Raw genomic sequence first — 26,759 nt, forward strand, 5'->3', positions numbered from 1 at the left:
TGCGATGGGAAGCGGCTGGGGAACGGCGCCGGCGAGTTGGAGGATGGGGAAGAGGACAGTTGGAGGTGTGGCTGGGTGTCCGGTGAGCTAGGGCGGGGAATCACTGGGCCAGTGATCCTGGTGCTACTCCCGGCCTCTCCCGTAGGGGCTCCAGCTCCTCTCCGGAGCGCCAGTAATGGGCGTCCAATGTTTCTTAGAATTTCGATTTCCGTAAATCGGTGTAAAGCGGACCCGTGGTTGTACCCGAGCCAATTTAGGTCGGTGAGGACTTGGGGCTGGCGTTCTGCCCCAGACAGGGAACCAGCAACGCGGACTCTGCGCCCCGACTCTTCGCCCAGGAAGTCTATTCTCACACACTCCTGCCCAGCCTCCAACGAAGTCGCCACAGGCGACACTTGGAACCTTACTGAAGTCTTCGGAGGATCCCAACCGCCTCATTTCGCAGAGCTGCTTCACCCCACCCAAGCCCAGGAAACTGTGCCTGGAGCGTGTCAGAGAAGGGCGGTGGGGAAAGCCCGAAGCCGCTCAGCGACCTTGTGACCTCTGGCCGCGGACCCAGGAGCTGGGAGCGTGTGAACTCTGCATCCTTCCCCGGGATGGGACCCCGGGCCTGCCGGGCCCCTGAGCCTTAGACCCGCCCCTGCCGCCACCCGGCCCGGTGCAGGCTGCCATAATCGGGTTAGCTGGGTCGGAATTACATTACCTTCCCCGGCCCGCCCCGGCCCCGGGGGTTGGGGGGGGAATCCTGGCGCCTCTGAGCCGGTGAGACTGGGCGCCTGGAGGCGGATGTTCTTACCATCCCTCGGAGGGTGGGCACCCGATGAGCAGCTTGGCTTGTCTCAGACACATGGTGGCCAAAGGACCCTGCCCTGCTGTGGCAGTCCTTAGCCCCTCCACCGCAGCCCACTCAGGTGCTCTGATCCTGACTGCCAGTGACCCTTGTGAGCTGAAGTGCCTTCTAAGTCTAACAGCTGGGTCTCCCTGGGAGCACGGATCTTCCAGTTGATTCTCCAGGATCTCCTGGGGAAAACTCTGCCCCTCCTTTCTCCCTAGCAGATGGGCTGGCAGCCTGGAGCCTAGGGCAGGGTAAGAGGTCTTTTCTCTCAAGGGAACCAGGAGTGATATTTGGGCATCTGGGCAGGAAGATAAGAAAGAGGAAGAAGGGCTTTCTCCTCACACAAAACCTCAGTGTTCTCAGAAGCCTCAAGGTGAAGGCTGAGTCAGGGAACCATGGGGCAGGGAGGCAGTGGGCATTAATAACACGCAACATCCTCCCCCAGACTTGTCTACCTTCATCACCCATTTATCCAGCTCTCCCCCCACCCTGCCAACAATCTTCTGAAAGGGTTGAGGGTGGGGAGGTACTGCCCTTTGGTAGCTGTTTTTGTCTTGGTGAAGAAGACAAATAATATCACCTTCCCTAAGCTTTCACAGAACTCCAAGCATCTTTTCTCAGCAGGTAAGGGCTTGGGCTACTAGAGAGCATGAAACCTCTGCTGTTCAGGCAAACCCTTCAGAGATAGCATGGGCTGGATTCCCCTGGATGAGAACAAAGAGCCTGGGGAGACAGTAAATTAAATAACTCTGAAGAGGACTGGCTGGCAGGTTAGGAATTTGTCAGTCCCTTTTCCCACTCCCTTGGGGGCTTCTCTTGTGGCTCAGCTGGTAAAGAGTCTGTTTGCAATGCAGGAGACCTGGGTTAGATCCCTGGGTTGGAAAGATCCCCTGGGGAAGAGAAAGGTTACCCACTCCAGTATTTTGGCCTGGAGAATTCCATGCAAAGAGTTGGACATGACTGAGCATCTTTCACTTTCTTTTGCCACTCCAGGGGTGGGTCCCTAGGAGGAGAGAGTGGGCACTAGTGTGTCTCCAATCAGGCTGAATAAAATCCTTCTTGAATAAATCAATGCAAGTGAAAAACGTAGCATTGTGCAGACCTTTATACCTCCTTATTCTACATCCTGCCTCTTGAGGTCAGCACAGATGGCTGTGCCACCCAGAGATTGCCCAACTGATCCTTAGAGGAGAATGGGCACAAACCTGGTAGTGTATATACACACACACACACACACACACACACACATTCTGGGAATTTAAAAAAAGTTTTCAGTGCTCTGCTTCAAGGACAAAAGGCATCCAGTTCTGTCAGCCACAGTTCTAGGAGTTTCTCAGTTTGCCTCCACCTTGCTGATTCCCTGACTCTATGAAAAGCATGGTTCCTATTGGTTTGTGTTGAAGAGAAGCTCTGGAGTCAGCAGCCCCACCTCTCATAGAGACTTCCTTGGATCCATGTCACCATATCTCACATGCATGTAGCTGCCCAACTCTTCAAACCTGCAGCTTCACAGGGAGAGGCCACACTCCTAGCCTGTTTTCCTGCATCTTCTCTTCCGTCCTGCTGTTGGTGCAGTATTCCATGGTTGAGGTGGTTCCCACTCCTATATCATCAGCTTCCTCATCAACTTAGTCCCTCCTACTGCCAACTATCTAGGTCTCTACTGTCCGGACAAAGTTTTTGCCCAACTCTTCAAGAGAAATTATGTTTCTTTTTCTCCTTTACTGCCCATATCCACTGTCTCCATTTCCTCAGTATTTATTCTTTTAAGACACTGTAAGTTAGCTTCACTACATGGACCCTATCTCAGAGATATCCAGTATCCAGTGTCTATTATCCAAGACTTCTCTGACATGTTTTACTTTGTTGACCATCAACTCTTTCTTGAGGTATCCCTTCTTTTGGCTTCCATAATATTGTATTATTCTACATCTTTGGACATTCACAATTGCTGCTTATCTTTTTCCTCCACTGACTTTTCTTCTTCCACTGAAGACTGTGAGCATTCACAGCTCAGACTTCAGCTTTACCCATATCTACATCTGCTCAGTTTTCATCCTTTCTGATAGTTCCATCTAATATATCTACCCAGAAAACTCTGTGACCTCAGTCCCTCCCACTATTCTAGTCTTCTGGCCAGCTCTACCTGCTTTTGCTGTAGCCACCTTAGTCCAACAAGCTGGAGGAAATGCTTCCCCCGAAGCGCCTTATTCACTTCCTCCTATTATTCTTTGAAATGTTTCATACACAGCCCTTCCTTTCCATTTCCACAGATAAAACCCTAATATAGGCCAGGCTTGCCTGGTGGCTCAGTGGTAAAGAATCTGCCTGCCAGTGCAGGAGACACGGGTTCAATGTCTGGTTCAGGAAGATTCCACATGCTCCGGAGCCATGCTCTAGCTAAGCCTGCATGCCACTAGTATTGAGCCTGTGCTTGTAGGGTCCAGGAGCCACAACTACTGAGCCTGTGCATGCCTTAGAGCCCATCTTCTACAACAAGAGAAGCCACCACATACTGCAACTAGACCGTGGCCCCCCACTCACCACAACTAAAGAAAAGCCTGTGCAGCAATGAAGACTCAGCACAGTAAAAATATATTCTTTAAAAAAAAAAGCCTAATATAGGCCATCATCACCACCACCCATATTCATGTGTTCATCCACAAAATTTTGATTGAAGGTACTATGTGCTTGGTACTACGTACTAGCTACTGTGTGCCTGGCACTGGAAATATAGTTGTAAACACAACAACAAAAGTCCTACCACTGAATAGCTTACACTCCAGTGGGGGAGGCAGTTGAAAAAGAAAATGTATACCATATACTCAGAAATGCTAAGAAGAAAAATAAAGCAAGGAAGAGGAGGGGAAGAATAAGAGTAGGAGATGATGATGTATCTAGATTGATCACAGAAGGCCTCATGGAGTAAAGACCTGAAGGAAGAAAAGGGCCATTCGGATATCTGAGCATTTCAAGTAGGGGACACAATGAAGGCCTCATGGAGTAAAGACCTGAAGGAAGAAAAGGGTCATTTGGATATCTGAGCATTTCAAGTAGGGGACACCAGTAGGTATACTGGTGTACCTGTGGAACAAACAGTGGGAGGTCTTGTGTGTTTGAAGAGACTGAGTGACTGTGAGAGACCACGCAGTCTTGAAGGCTTTTATTCTAATTGGAAAATGACTGGATTGTTTTAAACAGAAAAGACACCTGATTTTTACATTTTAAACAACTTTAAGGCAAAAGTGACATACAGTAAGCTGTACATAAAATGTGCAATTTGATACACTGATAAATGTGTACACCCATGAAACCATCAACACAATCCAGATAATAAGCATCTGTCAACTCAAGAAAATTTCCTATGTATCCTTTTGGATTTTGATTCATGTTTTACCAGAATCACTGTGAGCTGCTATGTTTAGACTAGGCTAAAGAGGGTAAAAGTAGAAGCAAGAAAGCAGGCAAGAAGCCACTGCAGCCACCCAGAGAAGAGATAATGGCATCTTGGAACAGGGAAGTAAGCAGTGGCTATGCTGCTGCTGCTGCTGCTGCTGCTAAGTCGCTTCAGTCGTGTCCGACTCTGTGCGACCCCACAGACGGCAGCCCACTAGGCTCCTCTGTCCCTGGGATTCTCCAGGCAAGAATACTGGAGTGTGTTGCCATTTCCTTCTCCAATGCATGAAAGTGAAAAGTGAAAGTGAAGTCGCTCAGTCGTGTCCGACTCTTAGCGACCCCATGGACTGGAGCCTACCAGGCTCCTCTGTCCATGGGATTTTCCAGACAAGAGTACTGGAGTGGGGTGCCATTGCCTTCTCCGAAGCAGTGGCTATAGCGAGTAGTTATTTTTAAAAATCACTTATCTCATAACTCCTTGCCTCTAATTCACTCTGAAGATAAATGAATATGTTTCTTTCATAGGATAACCCCCTTTCTTCAGAAAAGTTTTTTTTTTTTCCCCTATTGCCCTCACACTAAAGTCCCAGCTCCATAAGTTTCTGCTTCTTCTCATTCTTCTCTATCATTGCTCTCAAATCTACACCTTATCCTTTCAGGCCCCTCTCCACTATGCCTTTCTTTTCTATTTCCACCACACTTCTTTCCCCTACTCCCAATCTCTAATTGTGCCCACACAAAGACCCACTTCCTCCAGAAAGTTTTTCCCCGTCTCCGCTGGTATCTCTCGCTTCTTGATTGTCCAACTGTACTTGATGTTAATACTCCACAGTAATCTTATCCTTGTTTTCGTTGGATTTTGAATCCCACTTTTTAGAAAGTAGCTAGGGACGTCAGTGTACCAGGTCTAGTGCCCCTGCATCCTCCCCAAGTACGGGACTGGATCTATGCCACCGCAGGAGCTCGCTGCCTCAGCATGTCCATGTGTGGTAGTGTCCTAGCCGTCCTCCCCTCCTCCTTGGGCATCTGCTCTGCATTAGTCTGTCCCAGGCCTCCGCAGGCGCCGATGATTGAATCATCATCATTAACCAGGGCCTGCCCCCCCCCAACCTCGGCGGCAGGAGGGAGTGATGGGGGTGGGCACGATCACTACCAAGTCCCTGGGGTCCCTCCTTCCCCGCCACCCTCTACGAGATTCCGCAGAGCTCCAAGAAACCTCCGCTGTGGAGGGGGGACAAACCCTGCCATCGGGATGAAGCTCCGTAATGCGGGCGCGTAGGAGGACACAAGCAGGGGACCCAGAGGGGTTTCTTTTATCAGGGACGTCGCCCCAGGAGATCGACAACCCTCAGTGGTGGCGGGCGGAGACCGCCGGGCCTTTGGGGTAGAAGGCGGCAGTCTTTTGCAGGCTCCAAAAGTCAGTCCCGAGATCATGTAGGGTCTACTATGACGATTACTACAGGAGGTCGAGGAGATAGGACCCCTTCCCACGAACCCCCTGGACTCCCTAATTACAGATTGAGGAGGGGGAGGGGCCAGTGGGGCTCAGGTGAGCACACGGGGAGAAAGGACATGGGCGGGGCCTTACAGAGGGTCAGCGAATCCGAAAAGACCTAAGCCTTCGTTGCGGGGCGACAAGTCCCGCCCCGCAGGCGGCACCGGAAGTAGCAGGCCGAGATCAGCCTTTAAGATGGCGTCTCCTCAGGGGGGCCAGATTGCGATCGCGATGAGGCTTCGGAACCAGCTCCAGTCAGTGTACAAGATGGACCCACTACGGAACGAGGTGAAGGGGCGGCAGGGTTACCACTGCGATCGGCTAGCAGTGAGAACTGGGGCCGGCTAGAGGACGGGCGGTGGCTGGCAGGGCGCCCAGTGCGCCTGCGCAGAGACAGGGTGCCCAGTGCGCCTGCGCGATTGCAATTGGGTTGCCAAACTCCAGGCTAGGACGCCTGCGCGTTGCGCCGCTGACGTTTTGTAGGCTCCCCTGGGAAAGGAAGGTCGGGTGAGTCAGGCTGGAGAGAACCCCTGCTGTGCACGGAGCCCTCTGCTGGGCGGAGGGGGAGTGTCAACCCTCTGGGAGCTAATCAGCTGACGGCGCTGGGTGCAGAGTTGGCGGTGGGCTCTGATGAGTGGCGACTTCCAGATCGTGAAGGCACACGGGTTGGGGTTGGGGAAATGATCGTTGACGGAAGGTGTGTCCGCAGGAGGAAGTACGAGTAAAGATCAAAGACTTGAACGAGCACATCGTCTGCTGCCTGTGCGCAGGCTACTTCGTGGATGCCACCACCATAACAGAGTGTCTTCATACGTGTGAGTGCCCAGAACCCTGGCTGTTTCTTCCAAGCCCTATATCCCACTAAGCTGGCTGTCAGCCTCTAGGCTGCTTGCCCTAACCACCCAGGAAACGCAGCCAACCTATAAACCCAGTTTTCAGAAGGCTTGAGAGTCTGCCTTTCTCTTCTTGCAGTCTGCAAGAGTTGTATTGTGAAGTACCTCCAAACCAGCAAGTACTGCCCCATGTGTAACATCAAGATCCATGAAACACAACCACTGCTCAACCTCAAACTGGACCGGGTCATGCAGGACATCGTGTACAAACTAGTGCCAGGCTTGCAAGACAGTGAGTAACCAACTTGACTTTGAGGGGCCTCTAGAGCACTCTTGCTGGGTGGCAGCTTGAGGTGGCAAGGGCTTTGGTAAAGAGATTGACAGCTCAAGGAACAAAGAATGAGAGAGGGCTTATATTTTACTTCCCATACTCCCCTCTTCTAGGTGAAGAGAAACGCATCCGAGAATTCTACCAGTCCCGAGGCTTGGACCGGGTCACCCAGCCCAGTGGGGAAGGTATGTTGCTTGGTAGCAGGAGGGTAAGGTAAAGCCCCCAGAGCATTCCTCCCACCCAGATTTGCCCCGTGGGGAAAATGGAGTGTGGAACACCTGCCACTTTCCTTGTTACTCTGTCTTTCTCAGAGCCAGCCCTGAGCAACCTTGGCCTCCCCTTCAGCAGCTTCGACCACTCAAAAGCCCACTACTATCGCTATGATGAGCAGCTGAGCCTATGCCTGGAGCGGCTGAGGTGAAGGATAGGTCATGGGCTATCTGAAGTGACAATGACAATGACCCAGAGCCAGGGAGGGGCCCAGGGAGAAGGCGAGCAGTAAGGGAGTGTCTTCCATTCAAGAGAGTATATCCTAGTTCTGGGTGGGGGGCAGGGGAAAAGCCAGGGCTCCCTAACCTGTGTCTGTTTCCCCCCAGTTCTGGCAAAGACAAGAATAAAAGCATCCTGCAGGTAAGAGGGGCTGAGGGGAGGGCCTCTCCAAGAGACTCACCACTCCATGACCCTTCCCTCACACATCTTGTCTTCTTCCTGTCCGTCCCGCCCCCCACCAACCCCCAGAACAAATATGTCCGGTGTTCTGTTAGAGCTGAAGTTCGTCATCTCCGGAGGGTCCTGTGTCATCGCTTGATGCTAAATCCCCAGCATGTGAGTATTCCCATGTAGATTTTTTTTTGAGGGGACGGAAAGGGGGAAGAAAGGAGGAACAGAGTCAACGGTAGGCTTGGGTAGTTCTTGACCTGGGCAAGAGAATAGTTTCTGAAACTTGGTCCCTGTCTCCTTCCCAGGTGCAGCTCCTTTTTGACAATGAAGTTCTCCCTGATCACATGACCATGAAGCAGATATGGCTGTCCCACTGGTTTGGCAAAGTAAGGCAGTGCCAAGGCAGTCCCCAGGGCAGAGGTGGGCTGAGGGGGCCTTCTGGGTAAGAACGTTCCCACTGACTACTTCTTCCCCTTGTTTTCTCCTTAGCCATCCCCTTTGCTTTTACAATACAGCGTGAAAGAGAAGAGGAGGTAGGGGCCAAGCCCCCACCCTTCCTTGTCCCCTCCCCTCCCCAGATATTTATGTGAAATTAACTTCGGCTTTATTTTTTGAAATAAAAACTTGAAAAAAGCAGCTCTCCTTGCCCTGTTTTGTTCTGCCACTCACCCCTGCTTTATCCTATGTCCTGCTTCCCTGTTGAGAAGTCTTCTTGAGTTTCATCGAAAAGGAGGGCCTTTCTATGTTGGTGTCCCCTCAGTGAATTACCAAAGGACAGCCGTGGAGAACCTTACATATGTAAAACTCAGAAAGTGAGCTGAGTGAACCAAGTCACTCATAGCTTCCTCTTCTGGTGAAGGGAAGGGGCGCTCTCGCTGTCCTTGAATGCTACCACGTGTAAAGCAGACCTGAGTGCATTAGGTGTCCTAATTCAGTAGTGGTGAGAATGGGGCTAGGGTCTGATAGTGGCCACTGCAGGATTGAAGAAGAGTGATATTTTAAAGAAAATACAAAGAATTGCACCATGGGAGGAGCCTTTAAAAAAAAAATTGGGATGCAAGAACACATTGGGGATCGTCACAGTTGGAAACCTGCAGTCCATGTGAGATTCAGGTGCCTGGGCTAGGTGAAGCCAGGGTGTGGAGAGGGCGGTTGAGAGAAGGGAACTGGTTCCCAGAAAGGGCACCTTTTAGGAACAGGAGTGAAGCAGCAGGGTGAGAACTCTATTGAGTAGTTTAGCAATCATTCCTTGTCGGTTTGAGCCAGACAGGAACAAAGGAGGGAACTGGAGGCCAAAGCAAGGCGTTCCTCCTGTAAGAAGCTAATGGGCTGCTGTGGAATCTGGGACAAGCTGAATGGTGCAGGCAGCATAGATGTTGCCAGAACCTGATGTTAAAGCCTAAATCTGGCGCTGGCCAAAGTCTGACAGTATGAGTTCAAGGGGATCGCTGAGCATAGCTTGTGAGGGCTGAAGGTGCCTGAGCTACCCTAGATGGAGACTGGGTGGCAGAGGACTTGGGAAAGGGGATAGTGAAAAACCCTTAACTGGCCAGAGGAGCCAGAGACTCTGGGGGGGCAAAAAACCTGAGCTCTCTCCCAGGACACAGTAGGCCAGGGCTTTGCTCCCCAGGGATGAAGCTTGTAGGCCAAAAGAAAGGCCTATGTGGAGAGATTGCAGACGCAAGGCAGAGCCCTAGGTACAAGCTGGGCAGGGAACAGGGCCCAGGGTGGACACTGCCCGGGCACAATTCCCTCCTGGTACCATATCCAGGATTCCTGAATCTCCAACGCTTCAGGACTCATGCCTGATTTGTATCCCCCACCCCCTGCCCCCAGCTGTTCTTGAAAGCGTAAATTCACCTCCTCCAGAAAACCTTTCCTCAGTCAGAATCAGGCCTTCTTCCAGAGTCTTTGGCCTGCCTCCACACCAGCACATATCTTGAGGATTTTGATTAATTATATCTATCCCAGGGTTCCCTATTCTCTTCTCCCTGAATATAAGCTCTGGGTAGTCCCAGGCCCACTCAAGCCACAGTATTCAGATTGTTCTCAAGGTATTTGTGTGTGAAATGGCATTTCCAAGGCAGGTGGGGTGGGGTAGTGGAGGTAAGGAGAATGGAAATACCCCTGGGGACTTTTTCTGGCATAATAGTCCAGTTGGGGCTTGGCGGCAGCTTGATGTCTAGCAGGCCCAATCAGAAGATAACTCTGGGGGAGACCTGAGAACCAAGCCTTAGGATGAGGCCTTTCATGACACATGACATGCAGCCAAGAAGCCCCAGAAGGCACTCAGGCCTGGATCTGGGGTGGCATGGCTCCCTGCCTGACCCCCAGCTCAGCAGAGCCTTCTTTTTGTCAGCAGCAGTGGCAGCCGGCTGATGCAGGCCATCTGCAGGTACCGCGCCATTCTCTAGCTATGGGTCCATTACTTCCCTCCCCAGCCTGCCCCACACAGATCCTGCCCCTCGGAGTCACTTGGGTCTCTATCTGTGCCAGGGTGGGCAAGTCAAGCCCGCAGTGCTCTTGGGCTCAGTGGCCCAGAACACACATGCCTGCTCAGAGAAGCAGCTGCAGGGCTGCCCCAGCACGCTCCCAGTTGCCCCAGACCTCATGGGGTGCCAAGGTGGAAATGTCAGTCCTCACCTGCAGGGCCAAGCTTGCCCGTGCTCCTGATGCCCTTTCTCACCAAGCTCTTTTCGTGGTCCACGTTCACCTGGGCACTGAGACTTGCTCTCCCCTTTGGCACAGAGGAGGACAGGTCCCTCTCAGGCTGGTTCCTCTCCCAGGACTTGGAGGTGAGCGATGGTAAGGAGACAGGGAAAAGGGACTTCCTGGGACAGTGCGCCTCAAGGGGTATGCCAGTGTCGGGCTGTGGTGGAGGTGGTGAGCATCCCACTGCTCCCCCACCCCAGCCTGCAGACCCCCAGAGTTGGCAGCAATTGCACGGAGAATTTTGTAAAAGGCCTAAAGAACGCACTGACCCAGCGTTCTGGAAGTAAGGAAGATTTATGTCTGAATCGGGTCACTCTGCATTAACGTTTTCTGAAACAGAAAACCATCCCAGAGGTGTGTGAGATGGAAGGACTTCCGGCCCCAGCTCTTCTGTCTGGAGTTTCTTCACTTAAACACTCATGGCCCTCTCATCCTGGTTAACAGGTTTTCTCTAAGATGGGGGGATGGTGAGGAGAAGCACGCCTCTTGGAGCTGTCCTTCTCGGTCATCCACCACCCCTAGGAGGTTATTCTGAGGATCCCCGTCCCTGCTTCCCTCACTCACAGAACTCAGAGAAACATGTGTGGTGGGAAATCCAGGGGCCTGAAGGCCATTTATTGAGCCGATATGGATGTCAAGAAGAGGGGGTACATCTGGGGTAGGCCTGGGTAGAGGCATCTGCAAGATAAGAGGGTGAAGCGGACAAAGGCAAGTCAGAGATGCAGTGTCCGGGAATGAGAGATAAGATGGGGGTGATGGGGAAAGGGAATTCTGAAAGAGGGTGGTGGGTGTGTGTGAGAAGGCATCCTTAAGTGGGAATGGAGGTGTCTTCTGAAGAGAAAGTGAGAAAGAGGGGATCTCTACCAAGTGAGGGAGCAGAGGGCCCCCAAATGTCCTCTGAAGGGACAATGGGGAGAATCCATCAAAGAAGGGGAGTGGCAGGCAGGAATGTAGGCGAAAGTCCTTCTCTAAGGACCCAGGGCAGAGAGGCTGGGGCCATGGGGGTGGGCGGTACGGGGGAAGAGGTGCACTGGAGCACAGCCACTGACAAGTTGGGCTTGGGGGAAGCCTAGGAGACAGCTGAACACCCCCCTCCTCAACCCAGGTTTAATCTCTTAATCTCCCTCATTAATCATTCCCCTCCTCCTACACCCCTCAGAGGATCTGGTTTCTCCCCAGCTCAGGTTCCAGGGGCTTTGCTGGGAAAAGTCCCCTCCTGAGGCCCCACAATTGTCTGGACAAATCCCTGGCTGCTGGGATGACCCTAGCTGGGCTCTGCTGTCAGCAACCTCTTCCCTTGACTAGTCTCTCTTTCCCTTTCCTCCCCCCACGCCTACCCCCATTGTCCAACCCCATCTGTAAGCCTGGCTGCAAGGGGAAAAGGTTGAGAGACAGAAGGGGAGGAAAGCAAAGGCCCCTCAGGAGCGCTCCACAAGAACACACAAGAGTAACTAAGAGTAGAAGAGATGACATAAAAGCTACATAGAAGATGCATGAGCGAAGGTCACGGTGTCTTTTTGGTGGCAGGACGTGAGCTAGGCAGTTCCTGCAGCCTCCCTAGAAAGACCTTCTTTGATTGCAGACTAAGTGAAACCACCAGCATGGTTCAGAGGGCTGAGGCCTCCTGCCTCTCTGCCACCTGCCACCATTAATAATCAGTTAACAAGGTCCTAAGGCCTCTCAGCTTTCCACTGTCTGCTCTCTGACCCAACAGTGGGCCCACTGGGCTGAGTTTATTGCTTAGGCTGCCATGAAGGTACTATGTGAGTATCTGGGTGTGTCTTAGGGGACGGGGAGTGTCATTGGAGGGAGTCCTTTATCAAGAAGACCCTGTGTTTCTCCACCTTTGTTGGATGTGGACTAGGTCAATGCCTCCGGTTACATGAGGTTCCCTGACCCCCATTATCAAAGTGCCTTCCTGTCCTTGTCAAGGAATCTTTATCCAGGTGTCTTGGCTCTCCCAAGCTCTGTTTGGTGCACCCCATCTTCAGGCTCCACTTGCCCCAGAGCAGACAGGTGGACTCAGAGGATCACGGCACAAATGGTGGGAGGAAGTCTACAGAGAAGGTGACCAGGAGGGACTTCATGGCACTGTTTGAAGAAAACCCCACGTTCCCTAGGAATGGTGAGTTCCCCAGGAGTGGTGGGGCTTCTCTGCCTCTGTGATGTGACCTGTGAACAAAATCCTTGCCCTGTTGAACCTTCACTGGTGAGCAGTGCTGTCCCAGAGCTGCCTTCTTCCTACAGTGGAAGGATGTGGTGTGAGCCCAGGACTAGAATAAGTGTGAGAGAGAAGGAAGATGGGACTCGGATAAAATAGAAAAGAATATCCCTGGTCTTAGAATTTGCAGTTGGGTTTGTAGGGGTTCTGTCTCCAGATCTGGTTGGGTAGATGAAGTCTGCCCTTGAGGTTACTCTTCTACAGTGAGTGGCCCTGATGCTCTGGGGCAGTGAGTGGTTCCCACTGTTGCAGATGCTGGGTGGTTTTTGGGCCTCTCCAGGCTGAAGGACCCATACTCCAACTATAGGAGCTTAATAGGAAGACAAAGACAGACAGATCGACTGATAGATGGAAAGACTAATCAGGAGGCCCTCAGTGGAGGCCAGTCTTCACTGGCCTCCTGGGCAGTAACAGCAGCTCTGGTTTGCTGTGTTCTCTTTCCTGAGATCCAGGTCTCCGGCCGGTTCTCCGTGTGTTTAGACTTCCTCGAGGCCTCTGAGCCGTAGCAGGACGGCCTTGGATTCGGCCAGACAGCCAGAAGAATCCACTCACCTGCGCTTGCTTCCCCCTGGCATCCCCAGAATCCCCGGTTACAGTCGCCCTGCCCTCCGGTCCTCCCAAGTCTCCAGTCCCCCAGCCCCCAGCGCCACGCTAATAACTTCCAGCCGCCGGACCTCTTTAAGAGAGTTCCGCAGGGGTGGGGCGGGACGAGGGGGCCAGGTTAGGAGATAGAGGTTCTTACTAGGTGAGGCTGGGGACCCTACCACTGTCAGCTCTGCTCTTTCTTCTTGAAATTTCGCAAATCCCCAGCCGTTGGGGCCAGGGAAGGCAATTTTATTGCCGACGACTTTATGAGCCAGAGCTGCGGCTAGGCGGGGAGTCTGTGGTACACAGAATCTGGGGGCCGCCCAGGACGGGCCCAGCCCGAGTGTGCACTGGGCCGCGTCTGGCAGCGCAGAGTAGCCCTGCGGCCCGGCCTGGCCGGTGGTTCCGCCGGTTTCTCTCCGCACCTCCCCATTCTGTAGAAATACCGCTGCCGGGACGTCTACCAGCTCCAGACCCACCGCGGACCTGGGGTGGGGGGTGGGGGCGCAGGAGGAGGGGCACACAGGCTCGGGCCCAGCGCGGGGGGCGGGTCCGAGGCGGGGGGCCCAGATCGGGAGCCGTGCTGGGGCCCAGGCAGCTGCGGAGCCGAGCGCGGCGGGCGGCTGGCCCGCCACAACCCCGATGGCCATGAGCTCGGGATCCGAGCCCCGGACACCCTGGACATCCTTCAGCATCGCAGACATCCTAGGCTCGTGCATGATTCCCCGAAGGCCCTCTGTGTCGCGGCCTCCAGAGTCGAACCAGGGTCCCACGTCGCCGCTGTGCGCGCTGGAGGAGCTGACTAGTAAAACTTTCCGCGGACTTGACGGGCACACACCGCAGCCCTCTGAAGGTATAACTCCGGCGAGGTCGCACACTGTGACTTGGCCTTCTCCCCATTCCTCTCCTCCAGGTTCCTGGTCTCGAACCTTCGTTCACCCTGGCCGCTACCCTAATCTGCACCCTGCCCGCGGCCCACGTGCCGGGGTTTGCCTCTTCTTCTCCTCCCCTCCCCGCCGTTAGTTCTCAGGCTCCGCTGCCGCTCCTGGAGGCCGCCAGAGCTGGGGGAAAGGACCAGACTGTCGAGAACTGAGCGACCCTTGGGTCCGTTCGCTGTAGGCGGAGCAATCGCGACAGAGAAAGGCCGGAGAGGAGACAAAAGGCTGTCAATGAGTGAGCTAGGGTTAGGACCGCACAGAAAATGCTGGGAGGTGAGGCTCGGGCTTCGCCGAGTGACCAAGCTCCGCTCCAAGCTGCTCTCTTCTCGAGAGGGCTGAAGGAGCAGAGGGGCCCTAGAGCTGCAAGGGCCGCGGGACTCGGGACTCTGCTTTTCCTCGCCCTTTGTACCCCACTCTCCCCTTTTTGGGCCCGAAGAGAGAGTGCTTGTGTCATCCAAAACGAATAAGCCGAGAATGCCCGACACCCACGAGTTTAAAACAGGGCGTGATCAGGGTTCTGTTACACTCACCATGCCAGCTGGCTGCCCCTACTCTGACCATGGTCGGCCCCCGCCACTGGTGCCGGCCTGACCTGCAAGTCCGCTCCAGCAGGGGCTCCGGAAGGCCTCAGAGTCCCAGCCCTGTACTCCAGACGGTGCGCCCGTTCTCCTCTGGCTTGTCCCGCCTTCCTCCCAGTCCCCCGACCCCGCGAGATGCCCTCATCCTTCTGCCTCCCAAGGGTATCCTGGAGACCGGCTCCACTTTGCGCCCCACACCCCGGGCTGAAACACCACCGTCGCCCCTCGAAAAGTTCGGGAAGGGTCCGCGGCTCTGGCTCGGGTTCACCTTCTGGCTCCGCACCAAACCTCCCCACTCTCTGACTTGACCCCACGCCCGCTTCTCCTCAAGGACCGAAGTCTGACTCCCCCAGGCTAGGATCCTGGCTGACCCCCACCCTGTCCCCGCAGGCCGCGCGGCCCCGGGCGCGCTGGGCTCCGGCCAGGCTGGCCGCAGACGGCGGAAGTCACGCACGGCGTTCACCGCGCAGCAGGTGCTGGAGCTGGAGCGGCGCTTCGTCTTCCAGAAGTACCTGGCGCCGTCCGAGCGCGACGGGCTGGCGTCTCGGCTCGGCTTGGCCAACGCGCAGGTCGTCACGTGGTTCCAGAACCGGCGCGCCAAGCTCAAGCGCGACGTGGAGGAGATGCGCGCCGACCTGGCCTCGCTGCGCTCGCTGTCCCCAGAAGCCCAGTGCCGCCTCGCGCTGCCGGACGGCATCCCTGGCCTCGGCCCTGGCCCCGCCCGGCCTGACTCGGAGCTCCACCTTTCTGACGAGGAGATACAGGTGGACGATTGAAGGCAAAGCTGCCTCAAGGGCTCTGCGGCGCTGACCTCCGCCCCCCCTCCACCCCCGCCCCCCCCCCCTCCGGCGCCCTGTCCGGGTTCACGGGGTAGGAGGGAGGGTGTCGACCCACGCCCCTTTCGGCTCACAGTCCAGACGCCCACCTTCCCCGATTGCTGAGAATAAACTCCAGACTTGGCCGCTGCTGCTAAGTCGCTTCAGTCGTGTCCGACTCCGTGCGACCCCATAGACGGCAGCCCACCACGCTCCCCCGTCCTTAGGATTCTTCAGGCAAGAACACTGGAGTGCGTTGCCATTTCCTACTCCAATGCATGAAAGTGAAAAGTGAAAGTGAAGACGCTCAGTCGTATCCGACTCTTAGTGACCCCATGGACTGCAGCCCACCAGGCCCCTCCGTCCATGGGATTTTCCAGGCAAGTGTACTGGAGTGGGTTGCCATTGCCTTCTCGCAGCACTCCTCAATCCTGGCGCCCGGAGCAAAACCTCCTGATTATTGCGAAGATTCCGTGCTTTGCACTGTGCCGAGCGCTTTAAATCCGATGTTTGCTTTAACTCTCATAGCAACCCTGTAAGGTAGGTGATACGGTTATGTCCGTTTTACAAAAGAAGAACCCCTAAATCAGGATGTAGACCCAGGCATCCAGCCAGCCTTCAGATCTGGTGCTTGTCAGCTTTCTGCTCCAGAGACGCTGGGTGTGGGGAAGGGCACTGGACTCTGATAGCTGCCAACCCCTCCTCTAGCCCCTGCCTTGGGGCTTCCCTAGTAGCTCAGCTGGTAAAGAACCCGCCTGCAATGCAGGAGACACAGGTTCGATTCCTGGGTCGGGAAGATCCGCTGGTGAAGGGATAGGCTACCAACTCCAGTATTCTTGGGCTTCCCTGGTGGCTCAACTGGTAAAGAATCCGCCTGCAATGCGGGAGACCCCGATTTTATTCCTGGGTTGGGAAGATTCCCCAAGGAAGGGAAAGGCTACCCCACTCCAGTATTCTGGCCTGGAGAATTCCATGGACTGTATAGTTCATGGGGTCTCAAAGAGCTGGACACAACTAAGCGACTTTCTCATCACTTCTCTTCAGAGGTCGCCTTAGTTCCAGAACTCCACTCGGGGTTTGATCCGCCACCGCCTGGCAGACCTTGCACCTAACAGACTAGTGCCAGAGTGACAGCGTCCCTCCTGCCTCTCCTCCTTCCCCACCCTGAGGCTACTTGTTAATAGGGTTCCGACCCTTTGTCTTTTTCCCCAGGAGAGTCCTACACTGAGACCCAGGCAAAGTGATAAGCGCTGGGAGAGGTGACGTACCCCTGCTTCTGGGACCTCCACCCCACCTTGCGCTGGTGGGAAAATGTCCCCACCAGGATGGTGGTGGTGGCACCGGGAGGGTGGGGAGGACTGATCCTACACTCTGAGGCAGAGCTTGGGGTAGCTGCTTGCAGGGTAGAGAGCCCAGCCCACCTCCTCCAGCAGGCTTTCCTGAGATAATTTCTAACGCTGCTGATTAATCATCCTCCCTCGTGTGATGGGGAGGGAGTGCAGGTCTTCCCTGAGCTGGCCATCCCCGCTCTTGGTTAGGTGCCTTCCTGCTTCCCCATCATTGACTGGAACAGATAATGACTACTAACTAGTATAGAGCTAAGAACCTGTCATCTATCATGTACAAAAAGTATTCTTTGCACCTGTGTTGCCTCTTCAGTACACATATACAACACACACATACCTCCCCTGGTTCCTGTTCAGGATCCCTTCTGTATTCCCTTCATGCTCTTCTAAAGTCTGCCTTTCTGGAAACTTTAAATTGGAATGACCAACTCATTCGTGTTTGCCTAGGATTTTCCCAGTTTTAGCACAAAAAGTTCCACACCTTTGGAAATCCCTGTCTCAGGAAAACCACGATGTTCGGTCATTCTGCTTTCCTGCCCTGGGGACTCAGAGCTCAGGCACTGGGTCAGAACCCCACCAGTTAGCAGTGTGAGTGTGCGATAAAGTGGAGGCAAGGTGTCAGGAGTCCTATGGCTCTTGGGGAAGATTCAAGCCCAGGACAGTCTAAGAGGCACTGGGGAGGGGACATTGCTTTTGAGAGGCTAGAACCCTCCTCTACTTAAGGCTTCCTAAATTCTAGCCCAGGGCTGCCACCTCTTATAATCAAGCCTTGAATAAACAAAACTCAAACCTGTAACACTAAAATAGCCTCTTGGATGGGTGTCTCCTCTGCTAGGTCCTAGAGCTGCTGCTGCTGCTGAGTCACTTCAATCATGTCTGACTCTGTGTGATCCTATGGGCTGTAGCCCACCAGGCTTCTCTGTCCATGGGATTCTCTAGGCAAGGGTACTTGAGTAGGTTGCCATGCCCTCCTCCAGGGGATCTTCCCAACCCAGGGATCAAATGTCTCCTGCATTTCAGGCAGATTCTTTACCTCTGAACCACCAGGGAAGCCCAGGTCCTAGGACAGACCTTCTCAAATATCAGGATGCCTCAGAATCACCTGGAGGGCTTACTGAAACACCAACTGTTGCGCCCTACTCTTAGTTTCTGATTCAGAAGGCCTAGGGTGGGCCTGAGAATTTGCATTTGTGAAAAGTTGCCAGGTGACACCGATGCTACTGGCACAGGGGACGTGCTTTGCGAACCTCAGTCCCACAAACTCCGGCACTTTGTGAGATAAGCGGCAGTTCAGTTACAGCCCTCTCTTTCTGGCATGGGAATCATGAATATGTAGGACAACTTCAGATAAAAATCAGTTTATTGAACACTCACTATGTCCCAGACTTTTGGTAGGTATTTTCTCACACTTTCTCTTTCAGCCCTCATAGCAGCCCTGTGAGGTAGGGATCACCCACATTGTACAGAAGAGGAAACTGACGCACAGGTGTTAAGAAATCTGCCCAAGGCGACACAACTTGTAATGCCAGCCTGCATTCCGCCATACAGTATTTAAGAGGCCTGCAACCGTAAACAAAAGAACCTGGGAAAGCCTTAAACAAAGGAGGTGTCTCAGCGCCGCCTATCTCTAGGTACAAATGGTGTTGAGTAAGACCCATAGGGCAGCAAGAGTCATTTATCCTGATAAACCGTTCTCCAAAGAAAAGCATTCCGGGAGGCCTGCAGATCCACATTTTAATGAACTGAGAGTCCCAAGCAGAGTCAGGGAGGAACCAGCCAGGAGGAGCTGTCAAGATCTTAGAGGAAAAACTAGAAGGAGGTCGTGTTTCTTATAGAGAAATTAGAGAATTTTAGTGTTTTTTAAGGGCAGTGATCTTGGGTAGAAAAACTAAGTAAATTCACATGGGGGAAATGCTAGTTACAATGCCCAGTGCTGGAGTGGAGAAAGAGTAAGACCAAATGAGCAGAAGCCTGTGTATCTGCTGAGGCTCCATCAGTGTGAGAGCCAGCAGGTGGGGTATATGGAGATGTATGGATTCTGCCAGCTCCAGGAAGGGGCTGGTAAGGGGCTTCCCAAATGCATACCCTTGGTGAATCTTCTAGCAGTGGAAGGAGGTGAGCATCAGAACCACTGGACAAAGGAGAGGTCAGAATATGCGTAGAAGTGTGGACAGGAAGCAAGGCATGAGAACTGAGGCTGGAGAGGACAGGGTGAGAACTGGGATTAGGAAGAAGTGGGCTTCCATCAAGCTGCAGATCAAGACTTAGGCCTTATTCATCACTGTGACCCCATTCCTGAGCACAGAGCTCTGGCTGGTGAGTTCCCCAAGACCAAGAGCAAGCTTCAGATGCCCCTACAGGCAGGTCTGTTATAGTCTGAGAATCTGAATTTTTGTATAGATCTCTTCTTGAGCCTTGGGGGATTCTATTTTTCCTTACTGCTCCCAGAAGCCATCTGCTTAAGAACCAAAGAAAGGCTATTTCAGCTTTCTCTGATGAGAGAAAGGAGCCCTGCATCCACTCAAGAGGTATGACTGTCTCTGTGTCAAGAGGTATGACTGCCAGGGCTGTTCCCATCCATGGTTTTAGAGTACAGGTCTCACAACGTGCAGTGAACTGCTCCTACACCGTGTCCTTTATCCCTGTGGGATGCACACACGGCCCGGCCTTATCAGGGACAGGTTCTCCTTCATCTGGTGTGAGGTAGATGCTGGGGCCCAAGTTCCAGGATGCCCCAGCCCTCTGAGGAGTCCTGGAGGTAGAGAGGACCGGGTCTTCTGCTCTGAGTCTGGGGGAAGGACCAGATTGGCTCAGGTTGGGGATGATGCAAGGGTGGAGATAGAAGGCCAGGGGCCCTTGAGGCAGTACTTCCAGGGCAACTGCAGGAGAAGAGGCTTAAAGGCCCCAGCTCAACATGGAAAAATGGATGGAGAAATTCAGTTGACGGAGGCAGCCCAGAGATTCCTCTTCACTGGTACTGCTGAGGAAGGAGAGGGGGGCCACCGGACACCTTCCAGCAGGGCTGCCCATGCCCCCCTTATCCTATGCATCCTGTACCCCTTACCTGTCTGAGGCAGAAAGCAGCAGCACTTGTGATTGCAATCTCGGCCAGTTCTCTCTGTGGCCCTCTCGGCATAAGAGCGGGCCTGATCCCCTTACCAGGGTGACTTGCAGGAGGCAGGAATGTTAGCTCCCAGACTGCGTCAGGCTGGGACCTGCCTCTCAGAGTCTCCAGAACACACCGCTGCCTCTTCAAAATGCTTTGGTCCCAGAGGAATTAGAAAGCAGAAGGTTGAGGTGTCAGTGAAGTCAAGGAATGTTAAAACTTGCCTTTTCTCAAACTGGCTCCAGCTCCTAGTACCACTAGGACATTTTGGTAGTAGCTTAACCAGAAAATGTCAATGTACACCTGATCCCCACCCCATCCCACCCAAATTCCTCTTCTGCTTCCAACCTCAGACCCATTACCTGCGGTCCCATCAAGGCCTTGCCCAGGCGGAAGAGGCCCCAGGGGCTACATCAGTCAGGGCTCACACCAGCTGACCCAGCAGTTCATTGCAGAATGAGCAATTTCCAAATAACCTGATAAAAAATAAAGTGGGCCAAAGTCTGGGTCCTTGGCACCCAGCCTTGCCCTGATAGCTCAGCACAGAGGCCACCCCCACCCCTCACCTACTAGTGGTCCTGGGGGTTGAGCTTCAAGACTTGGGTGAAAAGGACCATGGCCTTGTGGTAGAAACCATTTTGAGCAAAGCTGGTACCCAACTTTGGGGAGAAGGGAGAGTGGGAAGTTCAGATGGGGCTATCCTAGGGAGGGATGGGTGAGGAAGGAGAAAGAATCTCACTTGCCAGCTCCTGGCTCTGTTGTAAGGCAGCTGCCAGCAGTCCTGGAGATAACCTAGGGATGGGAAGCAAAGTCAAGGCCTCAGCCTCCCCAAATCTTTCTCCTTTGTTCAAACACTTTGCATCATGCAACACATGGAGTCCTCATGACAGTTCTGCAAGATCGAATCAGCCCTACTTTCCTGTAGAGGAAACTACCCTGGGTCAGGGGGACAGTGATGGATCTTGATCCCTAGTGTCTCAACCTTGGGGCCAGAGAACTCCTTCTACTAGTCACTGCCCTCAACCCTTAGTAGATCACCTCTCTTCCCAAAGCCCTCTGGCACCCCTTCCCACGGTTCTAGCTGAGGTTCTTCCACCCACCTCCTCACCTCTGCCTTATGACTGCCTGGGGCTCTCTTATTTTGGAGTACTTCCTTCCTCCCGGTTCATCTTTTCTTGGAGACCCAGGCTTCTGCCTTGGGGCTAATGACTTAGTCCCTTTTCTCTGTGGGCATTGAGGGGTCAATCTCCAACCTTGCCGAAAGCCAGAGACACAAAGGTACTATTAACAGATAGATCCAGTGAGTCTTGTGAGCAGAAAGGAAAGTTAAGGAAGGGCAGGGATGACGTATGTCCTAGAGTAGTGGGAGGAGAGGGCAGGCAGAGACCATGAAGGGAAGGAAGGAGGCTCTTTCTTCTTCCTCGCTACACTGTCCCTGAGCTGGGTTCCCAGAGCTGGACGGGGGTCTCCCATCGCCATGTGTAATGGCCTCAGCCTGAAGGGAAGGTGAATAGCTAGAGCTGGGATCAGCTTGAGCTGCCTGCTTTTCCAGTCCCACCTCCTGGCACTTGGTGCTCTTGGGATCTGCCTGCAGACATTCGTGTTGGACTCCCTGCCATCCTTCTCCAAGTGCTCTCTTCGCTTCTGATCCTTTTGACGCTGTAGTAACAATGACAAAGAAGAGGAGGATGTATTTTGAGCACTATACTTAAACATCCACACACATCCACAAACAAAATTTGTAACTTGAGACCAGCTCTTCATGTGGACAATATATACTATATGCCATGTTACTGGGCTAAAAGCTTTGCATACACTATGTCACTTAATCTTGAAGCTCTCTGAGGTAGGTTTTGTTGTCATCCTCATTTTACATGTGAAAAAGCAGATTAGACCGTCACCAGGCAGAGGGCTCCTAGAAAGCAGGCAGATTCCAGCGCAGGCAGCAGAGTGTGAGTCTACAACCACCGCACCTAATGGCCTCCAGGAGACCCTCCAGTCCCTGAGCCCTGCGGGCCCCCCAGCCATCCTGAGTTCTTTCCTACTCCCGCCCCCAAATTCCTCAGGGCTCCCACTCCTTTTGCCCTCCAGCTACCTTCTTCCAGAGTCTTTTCTTCTCTGCTTTCTCTTTCACACGCTCCTCCTCAGGCATCAGCTCCTTAGCAGGTTGCTGGCTTCCTGGAGGATCCTTCTCCACAAGCCATCATTTCTTGATCATTTCTCCATCAAAGAAAACCCACTATGTCTTGGGATGGGAAGGGGAAGGGAGGCTGGTATTGTGGGGAACTCTGAGACAGGGCAAGGAGCTTGGTTGGGTTAACGTCTCCACCATGGCCACCACAAACTAGCTACCCAGCCTGGAGAATTTGACAGGCCGACCTCTCCCTGCTCAGCATCTCAAAACACGCTGCTGGCTTTCATGGTGTTATTGCCTCCCTTCACTAATTCTCCTGCTTTCCCAAGGGCTGAAGGTGGCATTCAGTCCAGCCCTCTTCAGCATCCTGTCCCTACTTAGCCACAATGACGCCCCTGAGATGGAGCCCTCTTACCTGCTCTTCCAGCTGTGTCCCTTGTCATATCCTTGAATATGAACATCCCCATATAATCCACCCTGGGGCTAGCTCGATGCCTAAATGAGTGCCACAGTTCCTGGCTGGCCTCTTCCCTGCACTTTATCTGTTTCTTTCCCACACCAAGTTCTCAGCAATTATGCCTGGTCTCAAAATTTTCCAGTAATCCTCCAATGCCAGGGCCACAGGCAGGATTGAGTCTAGCCTGGGACTTGGACCCTTCCAAAAAGCCCCCTGGCTATGCTTTCCAGTCTTCTCTTACAATCTGCCCTTACTTAGCTGCTGCCCTCCCTCTGCTATCAGGCTCCTTCCAGCCTTGGGGGTCTTCCCCTAGCTGTCCTTGAATCCTTTCTGGCTCTGAGCTTCTTTCTCACCACACTTGGCCTTACCTTCAAGATGAAGTTCAAGTTCAAATCCCATTTCTGCCTAAAGCCTTTCCAGACTCTTTCAACTCCAGTTTGTGTGTGTGCGCTAAGTCACTCAGTCGTGTCTGACTCTGTGCGACCCCATGGACTATAGCCCCCCAGGCTCCTCTGTCTGTGGAATTCTCTAGGCAAGAATACTGGAGTGGGTTGCCATTTCCTCCTCCAGGGGATCTTCCCAACCCAGGGTTCAAACCTGAGTCTCCCACATTGCAGGCAGATTCTTTACCATTTGAGCCACCAGGGAAGCCCCTCCAGTTCTCTCTGCCCTCACTCAAAAAAGCAGCACTAACATACCTGTGGAATATAATTTAAAAGCTTGTTATTCATTGGTTTTTATTGCTCTTAACTGGCCAGGCAGCACAGAGCTGGAGAGAACACTGTGCTGGAGCAGAGCTGCTTGCACCTTAGTTCTCTCTGCCACTGCCCGGCTGTTTGATTTTGGACAAGTCATTTAACTTCTCTGGACCTCAGCTTACTCATTCACAAAATAAGGCAAGTCCCTTCAAGGCTTGCCCTGGACATTCTGTGGTTCTAATGAGGATTGTTTCCTTAGTAAGTGTTCTGTTCAGTTCAGTTCAGTTCAGTCGCTCAGCCGTGCCCGACTCTTTGCGACCCCATGAATCGAAGCACACCAGGCCTCCCTGTCCATCACCAACTCCCGGAGTTCACTCAAACTCATGCCCATCAAGTTGGTGATGCCATCCAGCCATCTCATCCTCTGTCGTCCCCTTCTTCTCCTGCCCTCAATCCCTCCCAGCATCAGAGTCTTTTCCAATGAGTCAACTCTTCGCATGAGGTAGCCAAAGTACTGGAGTTTCAGCTTTAGCATCAGTCCTTCCAAAGAACACCCAGGACTGATATCCTTTAGAATGGACTGGTTGGATCTCCTTGCAGTCCAAGGGACTCTCAAGAGTCTTCTCCAACACCAGAGTTCAGAAGCATCAATTCTTTGGCGTTCAGCTTTCTTCACAGTCCAACTCTCACATCCATACATGACCACTGGAAAAACCATAGCCTTGACTAGACAGACCTTTGTTAGCAAAGTAATGTCTCTGCTTTTGAATATGCTATCCAGGTTGGTCATAACTTTTCTTCCAAGGAGTAAGCATCTTTTAATTTTATGGCTGCAATCACCATCTGCAGTGATTTTGGAGCCCCCCAAAATAAAGTCTGACACTGTTTCCACTGTTTACCCATCTGTTTCCCATGAAGTGATGTGACCAGATGCCATGATCTTAGTTTTCTGAATGTTGAGCTTTAAGCCAACTTTTTCACTCTCCTTTTTCACTTTCATCAAGAGGCTTTTTAGTTCCTCTTCACTTTCTGCCATAAGGGTGGTGTTATCTGCATATCTGAGGTTATTGATATTTCTCCTGGCAGTCTTGATTCCAGCTTGTGTTTCTTCCAGCCCAGCGTTTCTCATGATGTACTCTGCATAGAAGTTAAATAAGCAGGGTGACAACATACAGCCTTGACGTATTCCTTTTCCTATTTGGAATCAGTCTGTTGTTCCATGTCCAGTTCTAACTGTTGCTTCCTGACCTGCATATAGGTTTCTCAAGAGGCAGGTCAGGTGGTCTGGTATTCCCATCTCTTGAAGAATTTTCCACAGTTTATTGTGATCCACACAGTCAAAGGCTTTGGCTTAATCAATAAAGCAGAAATAGATGTTTTTCTGGAACTCTCTTGCTTTTTCAATGATCCAGCGCATGTTGGCAATTTGATCTCTGGTTCCTCTGCCTTTTCTAAAACCAGCTTGAACATCTGGAAGTTCACAGTTCACGTATTGCTGAAGCCTGTCTTGGAGAATTTTGAGCATTACTTTACTAGCGTGTGAGATGAGTGCAATTGTGCGGTAGTTTAGTAAGTGTACGCCATCTTTAAAACCAAACAGAAAAAGGCCCGCCTTGACCTTCTATTTCTCCCCAAAACACAGTCTATGCTACTCTCTTAATTCATGACCTGGCCACACATGATCTGGTCACCCAATCTCTTCAGGAAATCACCTCCTACCCTTTCATCCTCTTCCAACTGCAGCAGTCTCCTTTGAAGTTTCTACAATGCGCCAAGTGTGCTCCCATTTCAGAGCTTTTGTATGTGTTATTTCCTTTGCCTTGAATGCTCTTTCCCCAGTGAGTGGCTCAGTCCTTCACCCCCTTCAGATCCCTATTTAAATCTTCCGGGGAGGACTTCTCTGACCACTCCATTTAAAAAGTGAAACCTCTCAATTCTCCTCAGTGCTCCCTAACCTCCTTCTTGCTTTATCTTTCTTTACACTTCTCATATTTGACATATTGTTTATTTGTTAACTGGCTGCCCCCACTAGACACTCCTGATTCAATGAATAGAGGGATTTTTGTCTGTTTGGCTTAATGCTTTCTTCCCAGTGCCTAAAACAGTGTGCAGTACATAGTTGGTGCTCAACAAGTGTACACTGAATGTGCCAAGATGGGTGAGGCAGCTACTGTAATTGAGATTCAGCCAGGAGCTGGGCCTGAAGAACCCTGTGTGATCTAGTGAGTTTGGATTTTGTCTTGTTAGTGATGCGAGTGGATCTGATCTAGGGAGTGAAATGCTCAAATGAAAGAGTACTGGGGAAAGAGATGAATCGAGGTGTGAAATGTTTAGTCAGCAGGTCTTTACAACTGTTCAAGTCAGAAATTATGAATTCTTGAACTAGGGCAGTGGCTGCAGAAGCAGGACTGGAAATAATGGGTTTGATCCAAAAGACACTTCAGAAGTAGATTTTATGACTGAACACAAATGAGGTAAAGGAAAAGAGAGGAATATGGAGACTGGTTCTCAGATTTCTGAATAAAGCAACTGGAAGGAAGTTTGTGTGGTTAATCAAGATTAGAGGAAATGCAATGAATCTGCAAAGATGATGAATTAACTTCTGGACTTGTTGCTTTCTGAGATAACCGGGAAGTTGGAAGTATAGCTTCTCAGTGCTTCCAAATCTGATCCTGTCCCTCCCTCAATAACCCTCCCACCTACTTCAGGACATCCAGACCCATGTGCCAGTCTTTCAAGCCACTTGCTGTCCTCCTTCTCGCCCCTTCTCTCAAACCCATAGCTAAGGTCTCGCTTCACTGAAGTTCTTTTTAAGGTTTCTTTGCTTTAGTGTCTTTGTTCCCTCTGTTCATAATATCTTTCCCCAAGCAACTCCTTGTTGTTTGTTGTTTAGTCACGAAGTAGTGTCTGACTCCTTTGTCACCTCATGGACTGTAGCCCACCAGGCTCCTATGGCCATGGGATTTCCCGGACAAGAATACTGGAGCGGATTGCCATTTCCTTCTCCGGGGGATCTTCCCCATCCAGGGATTGAATCCACGTCTCCCGCGTTGGCAGGTGGGTTCTTTATCACTGAGCCATCCCCAATCCTCAACTACCCACTCCCCAATCCTCAACCCTCCTCTGCCCAATCCTGCCCACTTATCACCGCCGAGTTGTCCCTGGGTCCCCCACCCTCCCTCCACTTGCATCGCGCTGCTTGACAGTAAGCCCCACAGTCTGCTGCTGCTGCTGCTGCTGCTGCTAAGTCGCATCAGTCGTGTCCGACTCTATGTGACCCCATAGACGGCAGCCCACCAGGCTCCCCCGTCCCTGGGATTCTCCAGGCAAGAACACTGGAGTGGGTTGCCATTTCCTTCTCCATTGCGTGAAAGTGAAAAGTGAAAGTGAAGTCGCTCAGTCGCGTCCGACCCGTAGCGACCCCATGGACTGCAGCCTACCAGGCTCCTCCATCCATGGGATTTTCCAGGCAAGAGTACTGGAGTGGGGTGCCATTGCCTTCTCCAAAGCCCCACAGTCACTCCTCTCCAAAGACCCGGGAGAGCACCACAGGACAGCCAGGGAATTCCCATGGAGTCCTTTTTACCTCGGCGGCGCAGCAGTCCTCAGGACCGAATAC

General features: G+C 52.5%; 3 protein-coding genes across 3 annotated transcripts; 2 read left to right on the forward strand and 1 right to left on the reverse strand.

The window, feature by feature from the left end:
- Nucleotides 1-5,857: 5,857 nt before the first annotated feature.
- PCGF1 (polycomb group ring finger 1) lies at nucleotides 5,858-8,186 on the forward strand. Its single transcript, XM_055539066.1, has 9 exons — nucleotides 5,858-6,014; nucleotides 6,436-6,541; nucleotides 6,699-6,851; nucleotides 7,004-7,075; nucleotides 7,202-7,307; nucleotides 7,487-7,520; nucleotides 7,629-7,715; nucleotides 7,856-7,936; nucleotides 8,040-8,186. The coding sequence occupies exons 1-9, from the start codon at nucleotides 5,922-5,924 to the stop codon at nucleotides 8,085-8,087; spliced, it is 780 nt and encodes a 259-aa protein (XP_055395041.1). The 5' UTR covers nucleotides 5,858-5,921; the 3' UTR covers nucleotides 8,088-8,186.
- Nucleotides 8,187-13,716: 5,530 nt separating this feature from the next.
- Nucleotides 13,717-15,360, forward strand: LBX2 (ladybird homeobox 2). Its single transcript, XM_055539068.1, has 2 exons — nucleotides 13,717-13,921; nucleotides 14,975-15,360. The coding sequence occupies exons 1-2, from the start codon at nucleotides 13,717-13,719 to the stop codon at nucleotides 15,358-15,360; spliced, it is 591 nt and encodes a 196-aa protein (XP_055395043.1).
- A 2,222-nt stretch (nucleotides 15,361-17,582) lies between these two features.
- On the reverse strand, nucleotides 17,583-22,841 carry TTC31 (tetratricopeptide repeat domain 31). Its single transcript, XM_055539271.1, is given in 10 exon segments — nucleotides 17,583-19,533; nucleotides 19,905-19,931; nucleotides 19,933-20,005; nucleotides 20,422-20,515; nucleotides 20,594-20,655; nucleotides 20,971-21,160; nucleotides 21,268-21,340; nucleotides 21,448-21,510; nucleotides 21,947-22,029; nucleotides 22,811-22,841. Coding segments are annotated over 10 exon segments (795 nt in total). The 3' UTR covers nucleotides 17,583-19,434.
- Between the last annotated feature and the right edge of the window lie 3,918 nt (nucleotides 22,842-26,759).

Source organism: Bubalus kerabau, chromosome 11 (genome assembly GCF_029407905.1).
Source record: "Bubalus kerabau isolate K-KA32 ecotype Philippines breed swamp buffalo chromosome 11, PCC_UOA_SB_1v2, whole genome shotgun sequence".
Classification (NCBI taxonomy): Eukaryota; Metazoa; Chordata; class Mammalia; order Artiodactyla; family Bovidae; genus Bubalus; species Bubalus kerabau.